Source organism: Phascolarctos cinereus, unplaced genomic scaffold (assembly GCF_003287225.1).
Source record: "Phascolarctos cinereus isolate Bilbo 61053 unplaced genomic scaffold, phaCin_HiC Scaffold_4;HRSCAF=312, whole genome shotgun sequence".
NCBI lineage: Eukaryota > Metazoa > Chordata > Mammalia > Diprotodontia > Phascolarctidae > Phascolarctos > Phascolarctos cinereus.
This window is the reverse complement of record NW_027555847.1, coordinates 256,293,490-256,313,021: the sequence shown is the minus strand read 5'-3', so window position 1 is coordinate 256,313,021 and position 19,532 is coordinate 256,293,490. Positions and strand designations below refer to the sequence as shown.

The 19,532-nt window shown below is 38.1% G+C and overlaps 1 protein-coding gene across 1 annotated transcript; it reads left to right on the top strand.

Moving 5' to 3' along the window:
- Nucleotides 1-1,721: 1,721 nt before the first annotated feature.
- Nucleotides 1,722-12,800, top strand: LOC110197658 (cryptic protein-like). Its single transcript, XM_020971714.2, is given in 7 exon segments — nucleotides 1,722-2,046; nucleotides 2,333-2,370; nucleotides 2,373-2,381; nucleotides 2,487-2,669; nucleotides 3,488-3,593; nucleotides 3,678-3,787; nucleotides 10,333-12,800. Coding segments are annotated over 7 exon segments (603 nt in total). The 5' UTR covers nucleotides 1,722-2,023; the 3' UTR covers nucleotides 10,467-12,800.
- Nucleotides 12,801-19,532: the final 6,732 nt, after the last annotated feature.

Below are 19,532 nucleotides of genomic sequence, written 5' to 3'. Positions count from 1 at the left end.
AAGAATTAGCTGTCACTATAGCTCAAAAGAAACTATATTCCTAACCAAGGTATTTAGAAGGTTCTCGTTATTTTAGCATGCTTTTAGCAATAATTTTGGCATGCCATAGGTTTTGAAGGTCTTTTTAAAGCACAAAGAACTTGGATTTGATACTTAGAAGTTTTAGTTTATTTGGAGTTAATTCTGCAGTGTCCTTCAGTCAGCAAAAACAACAAAGGAACCCCCAACCCCCTCAGTCTTTAGGGATTCAAGCCCAAGGCCACTAGAGAAACAAAGTTCGCTGAATAATAATACCTTGCATTTGTATGGGGCTTTATACTTTCCAATGAGCTCTGAAGTGCTTGGGTTCATTTCACTCTTCATATCTTCACTAAAATCCTGGGAGGTGGGACTAGAGAAACTTCTGTTAGGCTGCTTTTAATAACAAATATCTTTTAAAATTCTCAACTTTATTCTCTTACTTCTGCTCCTATTCTCCTTCCTTTAAGGAATAAGGGAATTTGACTAGAATGAACAGTCTTCCTTTTCAAGCATAATAATATTATAACTATAGGTAGATAAATAGAGATATATGTAGGTTTATATCTACATTTATATTTTAAAGCACTGTACTTCACTGGAGTATACAAGAAACAGGGGTGTGCTAGTAACTAACAACCAGCTCTCTGGGGGGGAAAATGTACTTGAAACATTTTCAAGTTTAACCTGCATAAACACTTCCGATTTCTTAAACAATGAAACAATAAATCAACCCCTCAAGTGTAGCATTTGACAATTTCTGAAGAGTGAATGCTCACACTGAACATTTAATTATCAGTTCTCCTGAGCCAGTAAGACTTAGCTCAAGCATACCTTTGGCTAGAAAAATAAGAAAAATAGCTGGGTCACACCATTCCCTTTCAGATTATACTTCTTCTATCACATGAATACAAACTTACAGATCTTATATGATGTTGATGGGAAGATCAAAGTGTAGGTGTATGTGTGTGTGTGTGTGTGTGTGTGTGTGTAAAGCTGTTAATACAAAACGGTATATGTACACACACACACACATAGCTCAAATATAGGAGTTAACTTTTGTTTGAAGCAACATTTTCTTTCCCTATTTTAGTCTTTTCAGAAAAAAAGAAAAAACAAATGCTTTTTAAACCCACAAAAGTGTTTGGCAGTACAAAATATGCAACAAGCAAGTCATCCTTCCACATTCCTCTAATAAATTCTAATGACTATTTCACAATTATTATTTTTGGGGGTAGGACTAAAAAAGCTCACATTTATACAGCACTTCAAGATTAGCAAAGCATCTTTCTCACTATAATGAAAGGTAATTAAAATATTATCGTCATTTTGCAAAAGAGGAAAATTATATCTAAGAGGTGAAGTTATTTGCCTAAGTCAAGCAACTAGTTGGTTGAACTGAATCTAATTTCAAATTCAGCCCTCATCAGACCATTTAAATTTTTTTCATTGCCAGGTTTTACTTTTCTTAAGTGAAGAATTTTGTATTGCTTTGTATCATTTGACATTAATACCATATGTTTAAAGTTTTCCTTTGTCAGTTTTTACTTTCTTTTTTAAAATAAAGAATTTCGTGTTGCTTAGTGTTGTCTGACTTGTAAATACTGTGTGTGAAAAGGCTAAACATGGGTGGGCCTATGAGATTCTGCCCCACCTCCGGTAAGCTTTGTGTTGTTTAGGGGGAGGGAGATGGACAGTGATGATCGCTTTCTGTCAGACTCAGTACCTCATCTAAAGAGCTGAAAGGGATGATCAGACCTATGTCTTTATAGTGCAGGCAGAATCTCTTGAGCGCCAGTAGATTCTCCACATGCTTCTGGATACGTGAGCTCCACAGTCTGGAGTAAAGAAGATGCCTTCACATACAAGCATAGCTTGAGGGTGAGAACCCCTTGGAAACTTCACCTTGGAAATCTAATTCCAGTCAGCTAACTGAAAAGAAGGCGAAGGCTGAGGCAGAGGCAGAGAATCAAATCACGTCCTTCCTAGCTGTGGCCTTGAGAAAATGGCCTGGACATCTCATGTCAGGTAAGGACAGGTCATATAGGCCTTGAGGTTGCTAAACACAAGACTAAGTTATTATACAACAACACATCTTACTCCTAATTAATAAAAATACCTTTTTTTCTCCCTTCTCTCATAAACTTTTCATGAATTTTTAAGATAATTCAACATTAATCAGTCTACCAATGATAAAGTACTTAAATATATTGTCTATGAAAAATAGATTCTATGAAGTATGAATTGTTACTTGTTCATTTATTTCACCTTTTAAAAAAATCTCATTTAAAAGAAAGTTTGCTTTTATTTTCAGGCTTCTTTTTGTCATCTCTTTGGTCTTACAAGTCATCCACTGGGAAACGGTAAGAAACAACCTACTAATGATCTCTTATGGTTTTTGTTATACATCTTGAAAATATTTGCTTTTACCTGTCATACTACCTCATTTCTCTGACTTTTTAAAAAAGGTTTTGATCAAAAAGAGAAACCCAAAAGCAACGGAGGAGAACACATTAATACAACGGTCCAAAAGCAACAGCCCCTAAATCACCACACTACTTTGAATATCATCAGTGAGCTGAACAGGAGTTCTGAGAGCCCCAAACAGCTCCGTTCTGGGCCATTTATACCTTTTATTGGGTTTAGAGATGGTAAGAAACAATGCAACACAAGAACTCATTGGGTCTGTTTTAAGTGGAAATGGTAGCACCTGAGGAGAAAGTTCAACTACGCATACAGTATAAAGACTAAAAAAGAGCTCTTTTGGTAGCAATTCTCACTCTGTAGCCTTAATTATTCAACCTACTTTAAAAAAAAATGACTTTAGCAATTCCTGGGCAAAACTTGTCATTTGCTTTTAAATGGGTATTTTCTGCCTGCCAGGCTAGTCTGTGCGATTAAAATGTAATTAAAACAAACAACTGAAAGAAAGATAATGGCAGATTCCGGCTCCACTTATCACAAACCTTCAAGTGAGAGATTCTGCTGTAATCAGTATAAACTTCAAACTGATGGAGTGAGGTGAACCCTTTCTCTCTCTTTTTCTTTTCCTAATGGCTTTGGCCAATTAAAATACTTGTGTGGTCTCTGCTAGGAAACTCTTTTGTTTAAAGATTATAGTAGGAATTGAAATCACAGCTAGTTTTTTGTTTTGTTTTGTTTTTTTAAATAGAGATTGAAGACTCAAATGTTTTTTCCTTTTGAATTGTCAAGATTCCCTTTTTGACTAGCCTGGGTCCCTAGTAGTTTGTTTTTAATCCCTATGTAAACAAACTAGGCTTAACTGAGCAAATACTCTTAACAGGCAGCTAATTTTATTGCCTTTGGGGACAATAAAATTAGACATCTTTCAGATCCCTTAGCAACTTAGGAGGGGGAAAAAGGGAAGGTGTGGGTGAGAGTGGGGGTAAAAGAATTTGGAAGTGTGCTTATTTGCTAGAAAGAATCAGTGATGACCATACCCTCACAGGTACCAAACCCTGCTGTCAAAATGGAGGGACCTGTATCCTGGGCAGTTTTTGTGTATGTCCAATGCATTTTGTTGGGAGATACTGTGAACATGATGAACGAAAAAGGTAAGAAGGTAATTTATATCTTCTCAGCTAAAGAAGAACTAGATTTTTCTGTCCCAAACAAATTCCTGACTTTGTCATTCACAGCAACTGTGGTGTCTTTGCCCATGGAGACTGGGTCTACAAGGGCTGCTACCTCTGTAGATGTATCTATGGGAAGCTTCACTGTTTCAGAGACCCAACATTAAACAACTGTGGTAAGAAGAACTTTTATTTCTTTAAATGATGACCTGCACATAAATATCAAATGTGGGGAGTATTAATGCTGCATTTAGATATGTTAAGTACTTAGTTCTTGGGTTAACAGGCTAATGGATCTATGCAAAGAGCAGGCTGAACTTTTTAAAATTTCAATTTAACAAATAAACTAAATACCTATCGTCCCCATTGTGCAGATATTGAAACTGAAGTTTAGAGAATTTCAGTGACTTGGCCAAGATCACATAGATAGTAATTGTGGAAGGCAAGACCTAAAGCCAAGTTTCTTCTGATTTTCATTCCAGTATTCTTTCCTATATGTACCACATAGGCTCTACCTGTTCCAGGTGTATTGTGTGGACACTCTTGGGGTTCGTAGGGAAGAAACAACAGAATAGTTAAATCAAAGATCTTGAGCTGGAAAGGAACTGATAGGTCATCTACCCCAACTCCTTCACTTTACAGATAAGGAAACTGAGACCAAGAGTTTAAGTGATTTTGAGGTAGGATTGGCACCTAAGTTGACTGATGCCAGAGCCAGTGTTCTATGCATTGTTCTGGTCTACAGTCCACAATCCTGCTCAAACATCCTCAAATTGAAATCACTGAAGAGAGAGACTATAAGTACTAAATATTTTGATATAGAAAATAAGTGAGTGTTAAAATATTTGCCTTGCTAAAGAATTAAAAGGGGCAGCTAGGTGGTGCATGCACTGAACAGAAGGCTGGGCCTGGAATCAGGAAGACTAATCATCCTGAGTTCAAATGTGCCCTCAGCCACTTACTAGCTGTATGACCCTGGGCAAGTCACTTAACCCTATTTGCCTCAGTTTCCTCATCTGTAAAATGAGCTGAAGAAAGAAATGGCAAACTACTCCAGCATCTTTGCCAAGAAAACTACACACGGGGTCACAAAGAGTCAGATATGACTGAAACAATTGAACAGCAACAACAAAAATTAAAATACATCCTATTACATTGAGAAGTAGCATGCTGTAAACTGTAGACAGCTGATCTCTGCCACATACTGATTGTATAACACTGGCCTTGGAAGTCACTTAACATTTCTGTGATCTAGCTAGGCTATTCAGTCCTCTGAGACAAATTTGCAGGGAAAGTGCAAACTTGCTTTGGTAGGAGTTTTCATATGCCAATGAAATCACAGTTCTGTCACCACTTTCTACTACAAACATGCTGAGCAGGACACTCCCCTCCCCTAGAATTAAAGATGAGATGTGAACTTCTTGAGAATTGAAGGAGCCATCATTCTGTGAGCTATCAGAGGCCTCAGAGATATGGAATGCTAACAGAACTTAACACTTTTCATTATCTTTCTTTTCTGATGTCTTATTGTTGTTTTTTTTTCTAAAGATTACCATCCCTTCTCAATATCTACCTTGTCCTCAACAGAACCTTTCCCTGCAACAACAACAAAAAAAAGTGCAATTCAGTAAAAGAAATTTGCACATTGACCATGTCACCATCTCTCTTCTATCCAAAGGAGGAAGGTCCATTTCAGGGTCAGATCTCTGCAAGCAAGAGTAGACATTATATTGATCAGAGTTTTAATGTTTTTTAATTTTGTGTCACTTTACATTGATCATTGTCTTTTGATTCTACTCTCTTCACTCTATAAATTCATTCAAATCTTCCCACCCCATGGTTCTCTGAATTCCTCAAAATCATGTTTATGGCATAATAACAACAAAGAGCAAAGCATGTTGGGTTATGTATCAGAGGATCTTGATTCAGGTCTGGCTCCTTTTTTTACGTCATAGACACTCCTCTATGTATTCTCCCCTTAGAACAGACAGCTGTAGCGTTTGCCAAATAGGGTAGGCAAGCATAGTATAAAGGAAAGAAAGAGCAGTGGACGTGAAGTTGGAAAATTTGGATTCAAGGATACAATCATAGGTCTAGACATAGAGTGGACCTCAGACGCCATCTACTCAAGCCACCTCATTTTACAGATGTGGAGTCCCAGGGAAGTTAAGTATTTTATCTAAGATCACAGAGGTCAGAAGAAGCTAGACGGTGCAGTGGAGAAAGCAATGGACTTGGAGTCAGGAAGATCTGAGTTCAAATCGAGGCTCAAGTTAGCTGTATGATCCTGCATAAGTCATTTAACTACTATTTACTTAAGCTTCCCCATTTGTAAATTGGAGCTAATAACAATACATGCCACCCGGGTTTTTGTAAGGATAAAATGAGATAATATTTGTAAAGTGTCTTGCAAACCTTATTGTTTGTTGTTGAATCATTTCAGTCCTGTCTGACTCTTTGTGACTCCCTTTGGGGTTTTCTTGGCAAAGATACTGGAGTGGTTTGCCATTTCCTTCTCCAGGTCATTTTACAGATGAGGAAACTGAGGCAAACAGGTTAAGGGACTTACCCAGGGTCAGACACCTAGTAAGTGTTTGAGGCTAGATTTGAACTCAGGATGATTAGTCTTCCTGACTCCAGGCCCAGCACTCTACCCACAGCATCACCTAGCTGTCCTTAAAAGAGCTATATAAAAACTAGCTATTATTATTAATCATCAGGAGTGGTGTTTGAACCCAGGTGCTCTGAACTCTAGAATTAATGGTCTTTCTTAACCCTGTCATTTGTTGTATGTGTGGCTGTGTGTAAGTCACTTAACTTTGAAGCCTCATTTACTTTCCTTACCTTGAAAATGGGCAGAATAAAAGTTAACCAAAGTCTCAATGTCTTATAAAGAAAGTGTGAGTATTTTTATTGACCAAAGCATTTTAATATATTGTCATTATCAGTATATTACAATGGGAAATAATTTACCATCAATATGTATATATATACATATATGTGTGTGGGTGTGGGTGTGTCACACACACATACACTTATGTATATCAGAATGAAAATATAGATCCTCCATTCCAAATATTTAAGTGCTTGCATCAAAACTGAAATTTGTAGAGATACAAAACATAGGATAGAAGAAAAGAATATTGGTCCTGGAGTTAAGAAGACAAAGTCATAACCTGGTACCTAGGAGCTATGTGGCCATGGGCAAACAATTCATTCTAGATTCTGGAAACACAGCATGACACAGTGGGAAAAAATCAGGGGATTAGAAGTCAGAGGACTTGGATTTGACCGATTCACTTACCCCTGTGACCTTAAGCTAGTCATTTACTTCTATTGGACTTCACTTTCTCAAATGTGGGCAAACTACCACTCACAGACCAAACCTGGGCCTCTCCTTGCTTTCACACAGCTCTCAAGCTGAGAATGGTTTTTACATTTTTAAACAAGGGCCATACAAAAATAGCTGTTTAGGCCATGATTTGCTGACCCCTGGACTAGACAATATGTGAGGTCTCTTTCATTTTATAAATCTGTCTGACTGCTCCTCAGTCTCCTTTGCTGGATCCTCATCCATATCATGCCCCCTAACTGTGAATATATCCTAAAGCACTAATTGGGATTTTCTTCTCTCTTTATGTGCTTTTTTGGTGACCATATCAGCTCTTACAGGTCAATTACTACTTCTGTGTTGATGACTTTCTATATCCTGGCCTAGCCTCCCTCTTGAGCTCCAGTTGTACCATCGGCTGTCTTGGACATCCTGGACAGAACTTGTTATCTTTCCCCAACATTTAATGCTTTTCCAAACTTCCCTATTCCATTGAGGGTACCACCATAGTTTGAGTCACCTAGGCTCCAAATTTATGTCATCCTTTACCCTTCACTATCACTCACCCCACATATTCAGTCACTCATTTCAGTCAGACTTGTCTTGTCCTTTCTACTTTTATAAAACTGGGGGAACTAGGTATTGAAGTGGATAGATCCCTGGGCTTGGGTCATGATAGAACTAAGTTCAAATCTGGCCTCTGATACTTACTAGTTGTATTACCCTAGGCAAGTCACTTTACTTCTGTTTGCCTGTTTTCTCATCTGTGAAATGAGGATAATAATAGCATCTACCTCCCAGCCTTGTTATAAGGATCAAATGAGATAATAATTGTAAATTGCTTAGCAAACACTATATAAATGTTAGCTTTTATTATTATCTTTTGTATATATATCCTTCCCTTTACCCACATGGCTCCATTTTTAATTCAGAGATTCATAATCTCTCACCTAGAATACTGCAGTGGCTTCCTAATCAGTCTCTTTGTATAGAATCTCTCCCTATTGCAATCCATCCTTCAAATAACTGTCAAAGTGATTTTTTTTAAATGTAAATTTGGCCATGTCACTCCCTTACTCCACTGGTTTCCTATGATTTCCAGTGGTTTAAATGTCAAAATGCAGCACCATGGACTCGAGTAGAATGAGGCAAAGAACTACGAGACAATCTCATATATACAAAATACCTGGCTGGCAATCCTCATTTTATAGGATCAAATATAAATTCTTCTTTTTTTTTTTTGACATTTAAACCTTTCACAACCTAGCCCTGTCCTACCTTTCTAGCCATAGAAAATTCAAGCTGTAACTCCTTTTCACATAGACTACCCTCCTTCTGATTTGTCCCCATACACAGTATCCCATCTCCCTTCTCTGGACCCTTTTTTTTTTTTACTTTTAGGCAATTGGGGATAAGTGACTTGCCCAGGGTCACACAGCTAGTATCAAGTGTTTGGTCTGAGGCTGGATTTGAACTCAGGTCCTCCTGACTTCAGGGCTGGTGCTCTATCCACTGCACCACCTACCTGCCCCTTCTCTGGATCTTTTCATGGTCGGACCCCCATGCCTGGGATGTAACGGCCTTTTAGAATCCCTAGCATCCTTGAAAACTCAGTTTAAGTGCCTCCTTTTACATAAAACTTTTCCTGATATCCCAACTGCTAAGGCCTTCACTTCCAAATTATCTAATATCAATTTTCTATATACATAAATATGTACATTCTAAACATACCTACAACACTAGATTATGATCTCCTTTATGTATATTGGCAACATATTGTATATTGTAGCGAATAGAAAGGATTAGCCTTGGAGCTAACCTCTATACATAGGTGTGAGGTAGCTGATGGCATAGTGGAAAGTGTTGGGCCTGAGAAGTCCTGAATTCAAATCCAGCCTCAGATCTTTACTAGCTATGTGACCCTGGGCACATCACTTAACCTCTGCCTCAGTTTCTTTAACTGTAAAATGGAGATAATAATGATGAAATGAGGTAATATTTGGAAAGCATTTAGCATAATGTTTAGTACAAAATAGTTGATTGATTCATTCTTTCATCCTTATTGATAGAAATGACGGAGACTGATCAGCTGTGGCTCCACATCACTTTGTGATTTCTGGCAAATATTCTCCTAAGTCTTTTCCCAGAGGGAAATGGGAATAATAGTATCTGTCCTCAACCTACCTGTCTTAAAAATAGGTGTCTAATACCTACGTCACTATTCATCTCATTTTATTCTTTAGGAGTAAAAAATAAGGATTGCCAGCCAGGTATTTTGTATATATGAGATTGTCTCATAGACCCTTACCCCATCCTACTCTAAAGTCCATGGTGCTACATTTTCAGCCTGGGACCACTGAAGGAAGTACCTATAATAATACCTCCCTATTTATGGTTCTGCCAGAGCAGCCTCTAATAAATCACCTGGACTTTTGTATTCTTAAGATTTAAGTCTTACAGCCATGGTCAACATGGCAGCCAGAAGTAAACGTCTGATTTATCCTGGCAAGGCTGGCAGGTGATCCCTGGTGCTCCGGAATGGGACTGCTAATGCCCACCTCATCGTTTCCTGTTCCCTCTGTGACTTAATAAAACTGCCCCTCCTTACAGGAATGTATGTTGAATTCATTCACGGCCCCGCTTTGAACTTTGGGGAGATAAGTACTCCCTGAAAACATTCTTTATTCCTGTTAATAACTGTGTCACTGATGGCTCAGTGACCTGGAGTAAGTCCCCCACCATTCTACATCTGGATTTTCTCTCCTTAAGAGGGGGAGGAATGTGACTTGTTAAATCTCTCAAGACAATAATGCAACACTTTTTTTTTCTCCCTTTAAGCTCTCACAGCCCCACATTAATCTCATTACCTTTATCTCAAGTGAAAAGAATATTAATGCTATTCAGGCAACCCCCCACCTAGGTTGCTCCTAAGAAACTGGTGTCGGCTTTCTTCTCCTCAGGTTTACATAATGTGCGTCTTCCTCTTTGTTCCAGTTGTTGGTTTGAAGGAGGAAGTCAAGTCTCTGACCTGCCCCTGACCCTCTCAACTTTTCCCTCGATACCCCCAGGGATAAAGAACCAGTTGACTTTCTTTCCCTGGTATCTTTGTCCCGGGGCTGTGTTTGCTTTGATTTTGGTGAGATCCACCGAGTCAGGGTCCTTCCACTGCTATCTGTTGCTTCTTAAATGATCCTCTGTGGCCTCCATTCAAAGCTCTTTCTTCAGAGAATAGTCTTTGATTGGCTTCCCCAGCTGATAACTCTGAACTTTAAGAGTAAGGAGGGAAATTCCCATTTCAAAGTCCACTGAAAACATTTCATATTTCATTTCCTTTTAAACTAAGAACTCAACTATTTTATCTCTTCTACTCTCTGAATGTTTTTTTTTCAGACCCGAAAGAAGAATTTATCAAGTTACATTCTAAAGGATCAAGATTACAATATACCCTGTGTTCTCTCCTTCTCCTTCCTTGCTTTCTCCTGCAATGGATAGTTCTACAGAAAACTTCATCTTTGGTCCCATAGAGATGAATGGAAAGATGTTTTGTCAAACAAGAAGCACCTTCCTTTGAATTTGGGGGGACTTGCCTTTTTACCCTTTAATCTTAAGGAGTAAGAAACCCCCTGAGAGATAATACTTTAGTTTTTATATGTTGTTGCTTCAAGTGGAAAAGCTTAAAGCATATTGCATATCATAAATTATTATTTGTTTCAGAGTTATACTGACGTGGTAAGTGAATAGTTTATTATTATTTTTAATAAAGCATAACCTATTTGAAAAGGGCCTATCCTTCTTTAAACCTTTTGGTTAGGTGTGTCAGAGAGTACAAAGGTTTCACTTGAGATGTGTTAAAATGAAAACAACTAAGTAAGTCTACCACCAAGACGGTAAGGTGTAAAACCCATAGCCCACATTTCTATAGCTTTTAAAGTTTGAGCCTTCTTTTTTTCTCAACAAAACCCTTTTAAGTAGAGAATACAAGTATTGTACCCATTGTACTAAAGCTTGGAGAGGTTTAAGTAACTTGCTCAGGGATCTGACAGAGCATCTGAGAAAGGATCCCTGCATCACAGTCCAAGTCCAGTATGTGACCTTGTCCTTCCTGTGTAGTGGGAAGAAAAACGTTCTGAACTTGGAATGAAAGAACTTGGCTTCGTGTCCCCACTCTGTTACTTACAAGCTGTGCAACTTAACCTTGGAGTCTCATTTTCCTTGTCTATAAGATGAAGATGATACTCTTTAAGATCATAGATTTGTAATTTAAAAGGACCTCAGAGATCCAGGAGGCCCCTTTGGCAGTCTAGTAAATCAATAAACTGCTTCTAGGGATTTTTTTAAAAAATCATAATTGAAGTAAATGCTAAATTTTAGATATGGCTTAGTGAAAATAAGGATGTATTTTTTTTCCCATCCAAGTCTGTGGACCCTCTAAAACTCTATCTAGAAAGAGGTAAAGAATTTGATCTAGTCCAATTCCTTTTGCAGATAATGAAACAAATCAATGTCATGTCCAATATGTATCTTAAACTCAATATATCCAAAAAGATCTTTTCCCAAAAAACTCTATCCTCTTCCCTACTTTCCTATTATTGTTGGCAGCTAGCTAGGTGGTACAGTAGATAACAGTGCTGGGCCTGGAGTTGTGAAGACCTGAATTTAAATCCAAGCTCAGATACTTATTACTGTGTCCTTTAACCTCCGACTGCCTCAGTTTTCTCATCTATAAAATGAGGTTGGAGGCTCCCAACCTCAGTGTCATCCTCAACTCCTTATTCTCTCTCACTCCACAAATGCAGTCTGTTATCAAATCTTTTCATTTCTATCTCCACAATGTCTTTCCTGTATATTCCTTTCTCTCTACTGGCCCTACCCTACTAGACATCCTCATTATCTCATCTGCACAATTTCAATAGCCCTTGGGTTACTGTCCCTTTCTCAAATCCTTCCACTCCATTCCAACATAGTCTCAACAAACAGTGATTTGCCTAAGCCATATGCCATGTAGTTATGTATTATTATTATAAAATATAATATTATTATATTTTCTTACATTGACCCTTACTCAACAAACCCCAGTGGCTCCACCAGGATCCAATGTGAAAATCTTCCATTTAGCACTTAGAGCTAAATGGAACCTGATCTGTCCCATCTTTCCACTCTTCCTATACTTTGTTGTTCAGTCATTTCAGTCCTGTCTGACTGTTTGTGACCTCACTTGGGATTTTTTTTTTTATTGGTGAGGCATTAAGTGACTTGCCCAGGGTCACACAGTTACTACATGTTATGTGTCTGAGGCTGGATTTGAACTCAGGTCCTCCTGAATCCAGGGCTGGTGTTCTATCCACTGCACCGCCTAGCTGCCCCCATTTGGGATTTTCTTAACAAAGATATTGGAGTGGTTTGCTATTTCCTTCTCTACTTCCTATACTTTATTCCCTTCCAACTCTTATAATTTAGCCACAGAAGCTTACTTATCCATGACACTCAATCTCTCAGCTACATGCTTTTGCACTGGCTGTCCCCCATTCTGGAATCCTCCTTCTTCTCAACCTTCATCTCATTTTCCCTGCCCTCCTTCAAGATTCAGCCCAGATCCCACCTTCTGCAGGAAGCCTTTCCCAGGCCAGTTCTCTCCTCCCACAATTGCCGGTGCCTTTCCCTTTGAAATTTACCTTCCACCCTCTCCTCTGTATGTATCCTGTATGTACATAGTTATTTATATATTGTCTCCCTCTTGAAGACGTCAGTTCCTCAAGGACAGAAATAGTGATTTTCTCTTTCTCTGTACCTACAGTTTATTAGTAAGTATTTAATAAATATTTTTGATGATGAAATAAAAGAACCAGTATTCAAACCCACTGAAATGTCCCCCTATTCCAAGGCTTCCACACTTTCTAGTTTGCCACACTAAGTGTCCTAATTACTTTTACCTCCAGGGGGTCATGGCCCAGTTGGAAGTTGGAGGGGGTAGTTTCTTCACCTGGAGCTGCCTTCCCTGATATCTCAGGTCAACACAAGATACAAAGACAAAGGTGAAAATGGTTCCTACCACACAGGACCTTACATTCTTTTGGGGTGATGTGAATACAATTGCCCACAGATAAGTAATAATACTAGATAAGTGCAACAGGAAGAGACCTTTAAAAATTAGGAGGCTCAAGAAAGGCTTTCTATAGGAAATGTTACATGAGCAAAGTCTGGAAGACTCCAGGGTTTGAAGGTAGGAAACGATATCCCTGGGCCCTTGTCTTAACACTTTATTTTTGTATTTTGTATCCCTAGTACCTAACAGAACCTGTTTGATAAATTCTTGTAAAACATATGAATAAATGAATGAATGGACTTGACTTTATAAGAAGGTCAAAAGATGAGAACCTCCTTTTCCCAGTCTGTAGATTTTGCCCAGTCTGACAATATGTTCTCATTGACTGTACCATGTGCTTCCCAATAGAAGTTGCCCATCCCCCACCAGTGGGATCAATGCTTTTCTAAAGCAGTGTGAAGGATGCCTGAATGGAATGGAGAAAGAGCAAAACAGAAGTGAAGAATCGCATGAAGAAATGTTCCAAATGATTAAAGGGGATGTTACAGAATTACAAAGAATAAGAATAAGAAGGGAATATTAAAAGCACCCCTCCCACTCCTTTAGGACCATGGGCGTGGAACATTGTGTACATTTTCAAACTTATCCAATGTATTAACAAATTTTGTTGATTGTTTTCTTATTCTTATTCTTTAAAAATATTCTTTCTCACATAGGATGGCTCTCTGGAGTCAAAAGGGGAAGTACTAGGAGATATTTGGATGAAGTAAAAACAAAAGATAACTGTAAAAATTGGTTTAAATAACAATAATCAGTATGCATATAGTCCTTCACAGTTTAAAAAGTGTTTTACAGATGTTGATTCATTTGATCCTTGCAACAAGCCTGGGAGGTAGGTGTTATTATTATTCCTATTTTATAGATGAGGAAACTGAGGCACAAATAGGTTAAATAATAAAGCCCAGAATCACAGAGTGTCTGAGGCAGGAAACAAATTCAGGTCTACCAGATGCCATATCCTGTGCTCTCTCCATTGCACTACCTAGCTTTGGGGGGAAAAATGTAATTTTATCCATTTTACCCAAAATTTGCTTTTTATTTTAAATGAGGAAAAGAAAAGCTTTTATCCTGAGCCATTCATACCATATAGCAACATAATTCAAATTGATCAGTAGTTAATTTAAAAAGCTTTGAAATTCTGAACCCTGCAGGACTTTTGAACTGAAAAGGAAAAAGCCAAACCTAAGTTTATATATTAGACAAAGCAAAAATTAAATTTCTATTGACCCTAAAGCAAAAGACGCTAATTTTGATTCCTATGCATGGGGAAATTGATGCAAATGCCTGGAAGGATTTTATTTGGGGAAAATACTACTCAGTTTCTGACTTTGACCAAAGTAATCTCTCATCAGATAGAGCTACAGACATCTAAAGATTCCTCCCCCCCCCCACCCCTACAGGAAAATCAGAAGAGAAGTTTTTTACATTGAGTGCTTGGGTTGGAAAAAAAAAAGTTTACATTTTCCAGGTGCATCTATTCTTAGTAGAAAATATACAATTAATGTCAAGATAGTCTTCATTTTGAAAGTGTATCCACTGAGTACATTTTACAATGACAGTCGATTATACTACTTTTAAAAATCCAATATGCACCCCAGAGATGAAGGTAACAGGTAATACTGCAAAGCACTGAATGCAGTCAGAAGAAAGATAGCTTTAAATCCCACTTCTGGTAGTTGCAGGGTGTTTGACCATGGACAAATACCCTTTGAGCTTCAGTTTCCTATTCTGTAAAGTGGGATTAGTATCATCTGCCATACCTATCTCAGATCTACTGTTGTGTCATTGTGATTTGTCCTTCATTCTCGAAGAGGACCATGGCATCAGGAAGATGAGGCCATGACTTGCAAGTGAATTGGATTTAAGTGAGGGAGGGCTGTGCAAAGGCACCAGCCTCACTTTCTCCTCCAGAGCCATCTGGGTCCAGTAGCAAGATACAGATCAGGATGCCTGAAGATGGCCCAGGAGGTCTATTGTAAGGATGAGTGTTAAAGCACTACATAAATGTCATCTGTTATCAATTAATGTCTAGTATCATTAATTTTAAATTGAATATATGCCTGTGAGTGAAGAAAAAAAAAACAGAAAAAATAAACTGGGAGGTGGGGAGGAGAGGAAACTATGCAGCAAATTTCTCTGACAAAGGTATCATCTCCAATGTATATAAGGAACTAATTCAAATTTATAAGAGCTATTCTTGAACTGATAAATAGTCTACGCATATAAACAGTTCTCAAGACAAGAAATGTAGGTTACATTGCCATATTGGCAGGCAGAGGGGTAGGGGTCAGGGAAGGAATGCCCCAAATCACTGATTAGAGAAATTCAAATGAAAGCAATTCTGAAATTCTACCTTATACCCATGAGAGTGGCAGAGATGACAAAAAGAGAAAAAGATAAATGAAGGAAGTGGCACTGTGAGAAAATAGGCACATTAATGCACTGTTTTGGACTTATAAATGGATACAACCATTCTGGAAAGCAATTTGAAATTATATACAAAATGGTGCTTAATAGTTCATGCCCTTTGATTCCACTGCTAAGCCTATACCCAAATATAATCAAAGAGGAAAAGGTCTTTTATGCGCAAAAAATATTTATGGCAGCCGAATGTCTTGAATAGAGTCCTGGACTTGGAATCAAGAAGGCTGTTCACATCTGGCCTCTGACCCTCACTAACAGCTAAACTATGGGCAGGTCAATTAACTTCTCTGAGATTCAAGCATTTCTCTAAAACTTACCTGCTTATGCTTATTGAAAAGAATTCAATTGTTGAAGTTACATTAGTGGAAGGAATTCCCACAGGGAAAATATTTGAAATATTGTCTTATTACTAATTTAAATAGCATCACAGATACAATAAGAGCATATTAATACTTAATATGAATTCAATAGCCCATCACAGTCTGACTAGAGCCTACCTTTTCAGGCTTATTTCATATTATTCCCCTTCAGTTACTCTTGCTACTAAAGACCTTCTTACTAATCACTTAACTCTCTATCTCCTGCTACTATCCCTTTTCATAGACTATCCCCCATGGCTGAAGGTACTCCCTCACCTTAAATCCCCAGATTCCTTCAAGGATCACTAAATTCATGTGTCATAGCCTTTGGAAGGTCTTCCCTGTTTTCCCATTTATCAGTGCTCTCTTCCAAACAAAAACTGTATATATGTGTATGTGTGTGCATGTGCATGTACGTATATATGTATATGTGCACATATATATAGTTATATTAGAGCTCACTAAATAATTAGCTTAAATCTGCACTAAGATTTTTAGGACACCCTGGACTTTTCTCTTCATGGGTTGTATCCCCCGTTAGAATGTAAGCTCCTTAGCGCAGAAGCTATTTTGCCTTTATATCAACAGTAACTAGCACTATGCCTTGCCCATAACAGGTGATGAATAAATAAATATTTATTGAATTGTCGTATATGAAGGAAGCAATGCTAGATAAGCCTAGAAAGGTACAGTAGGCTGGAGGCAGCTTGTGAAAGGCCTTAAATGTTAAATAAAGGTATTCCTCATATGAAACGTAACATGAAAGTGTTCATAACATACAGAAACATTATCAAATGAGATGAGGCATGAGAAAGCTACTATACCAATGAAATTGTTACTTTGAGATCTGTGAAAGCTGCTTCCCATGCAAATTTTTAAGAAAGAATTTGGCACATGCATAAACATTCATTAAAAAAAATAGAAATTAAATGTGAACAAAAGAATAGCTACCTTAGATTACTTGCCAGGCTAAGTATCCTATCTATCTACAGTTGTGAGGAGAATAGATAAAAAGAGCTCTCTCCCACCCCAACTCGAAATTGTTCCCAGCTCTTACTTGGAGTAGACCATCCTTCTAACAAAGCAATTACAAGCTCTGTTTTTTCAGAATTTTTTTTTGTTACAAATAATGTTTGCTTCCCAGCTTTATGCTAACCCATTTTATTGGCCACTCAGTCAACTGTGGCATAACCTAACAAACTGGGCATTGTTGTCGCAAATTCATGTGCTCTCCATGGGCAACTACACAGGGAAAGAAGAGGAGGGGGAAAGAGAAATATGTATCAATTGTATTGTAGCTCCCTAGAACACCGAGTCTTTTTGCTCTACTGATTTACCTCAGAATCTGGTCAAATAGTTGCTGTGTATGTGACCAGATCATTCTGGACATTTCTATCTCTATCCTCTCTTTTTCTTCTTCCATCAGACAAATTGTCACCTTCCTGTTTCCTAAACAGGAAACAAAATCTTAAATCTAGCTCTGATCTCAGGCATGCAGTTTTTCTATATTATTGGGGGTAGGGGGAGACTTGTGCCTCTTCTAACAGTTCATGTTTCTACAGTGTTTTGTAAAGCATTTAGCACAAATATTGTCTGCATTTTACAGATGAGGAAATTGAGGCTCTAAGATGTACACAGAATCATAGATTTAAAGGTAAAAGCTACCTTAAAAAACAAGTGTTTATTGAGTGCCTACAGCATGCCAGCCAGTGTGCTAAGCATTTCACAAACATTATCATTATCTCACATCATGACAACCCTGGGAGATAGATGCTATTATTATCCTCATTTTACCATTGAGGAAATTGAGGCAAACAGGTTAAATGGCATGCCCAGAGTCACATAGCTAGTAAGTATCAGGCAGGATTTGACTTCAGATTTTCCTAACTCTAGGCCCAGCTCTCTACAGATGAGGAAACTGAGGTTCAGATAAATTAAATAACTCATCCAAGGTCACACACAGCAAGACTAAAATTTGTTTCCAGGTCCTCTTATACAGATGATCTTGGTGTTTGTGAACAGGCTGCAGCACATTACAGATGAGGAATTACAAAAGAGAAAAAAAGATGTCATCAAAGAAATACTTGAGCAAAAAAGAAGATGGTCTGGTCACATGGCAAGAGAATCAGATAACCAATAGATAGCCCCTGTACTACACTGGAATCTTTGCAATAGGAGAAGGTCCCTAATACATTAGATAGACTCATTGTACTACACTTATAGGAGGACATGAACAAGATTTGCACCAGAAGGGCAAGTGTATAGGGCGTTATAGTCTACATTCCTGGATAGAATAATCATATCAATGAACACAGATTCATCTGAGTATATTGTATTTTCTTTCATTCACTTTCATCAACCAACCTGTATAAGATCTCTCAGGGAAATGGTTATTGATATTGCGGGCAGGAAGTAGAGGAAGGGCAGAAAAGAGTATTCAACTATAGAGATTTGGGAAATACAAAAGACGTGGACAACTTTCAATCCTCTTCCTAACTTCTCAGTCAGGTGACTGGATGGTATAATGGTTAGGTCTAAAACTCTGGTATCAACCAAGCTGGGAGACTTTGCTAAGTTATATCACCCAATACAGAACTGAAAAAAAAAAGGGGGGTTAATCTGAATATTGAATCCTAAATGTTTAACATCTTGGCATCTCAAACTCAAGATGTACAAAACGACACCCCAAACCTCTTCCCCCCCCAAACTCACCCCTTTTCTGAAATTCCCTATTTTTTGCCAAGTGGACCACTATCCTTTCAGTCACTCAGCCTTGAAACATCAGCATCATCCTTGACTCTTGAGTTTAATACACTCCATAGATCCAGTAAGATGACAAATATGCCTGGTTTTTGTGTTTCCTCTTTGCCTCAGTATCAGATTAATTCCTTCACCGTATTTCTTTCCATGGAAATAAGGTGTCAGGAAACAGTCTGGACCAACAAAGAGAGTTCAGTGGTCTCTTGTTTTAAAAGAGAGGGGAAGGTACTTACTAGATATTGAGTGATTTTTTTTTGATGATAACAATGATTCATTCTTTTTTTAAAGAACTTTATTTGTTTGTTTGTTTTAGGCAATGGGGTTAAGTGACTTGCCCAGGGTCACACAGCTAGTAAGTGTTATGTGTCTGAGGCCGGATTTGAACTCAGGTCCTCCTGAATCCAGGGCTGGTGTTCTATCCACTGCGCCACCTAGCTGCCCCCACAATGATTCATTCTTAAAAAAAAAAAACTAAGCAACTATTATGTGCCTAATGTGCTAAAGACATTATAGTACACAAAGAAACATAAAATGTACTTCCCTTCCCAAAGCAAGAGCTTAAATTATGTAAGTCGTTAATAGCAATGACTTTCATTTATACTGGGCTTTAAGTCTCACACAGAACCTTAGGAACAAGTTGGGTACAGCTCATACCTATGGTTTCCTCAAAATGAGGAATGGAAAGGACCTCCATATAATAAAAATCAGGTATTAAAGAGCTATTTATTTCTCCAAAAGAAATGGTTAGCATGAGAGATTCATATGTATGTATTTGTTGTTGTTACTGTGTTTGTCCTTCCTTCTGGAAGAGGACCATGACATCAGGAAGATGATGACATGATTTGCAATTGACTTTGATTTGAGGGAGGGGAGGGCTGTGCAAGTTCACCAGCCTCACTTTCTCCTCCAGAGCCATCTGGGTCCAGTGGTCAGATATTCATCAG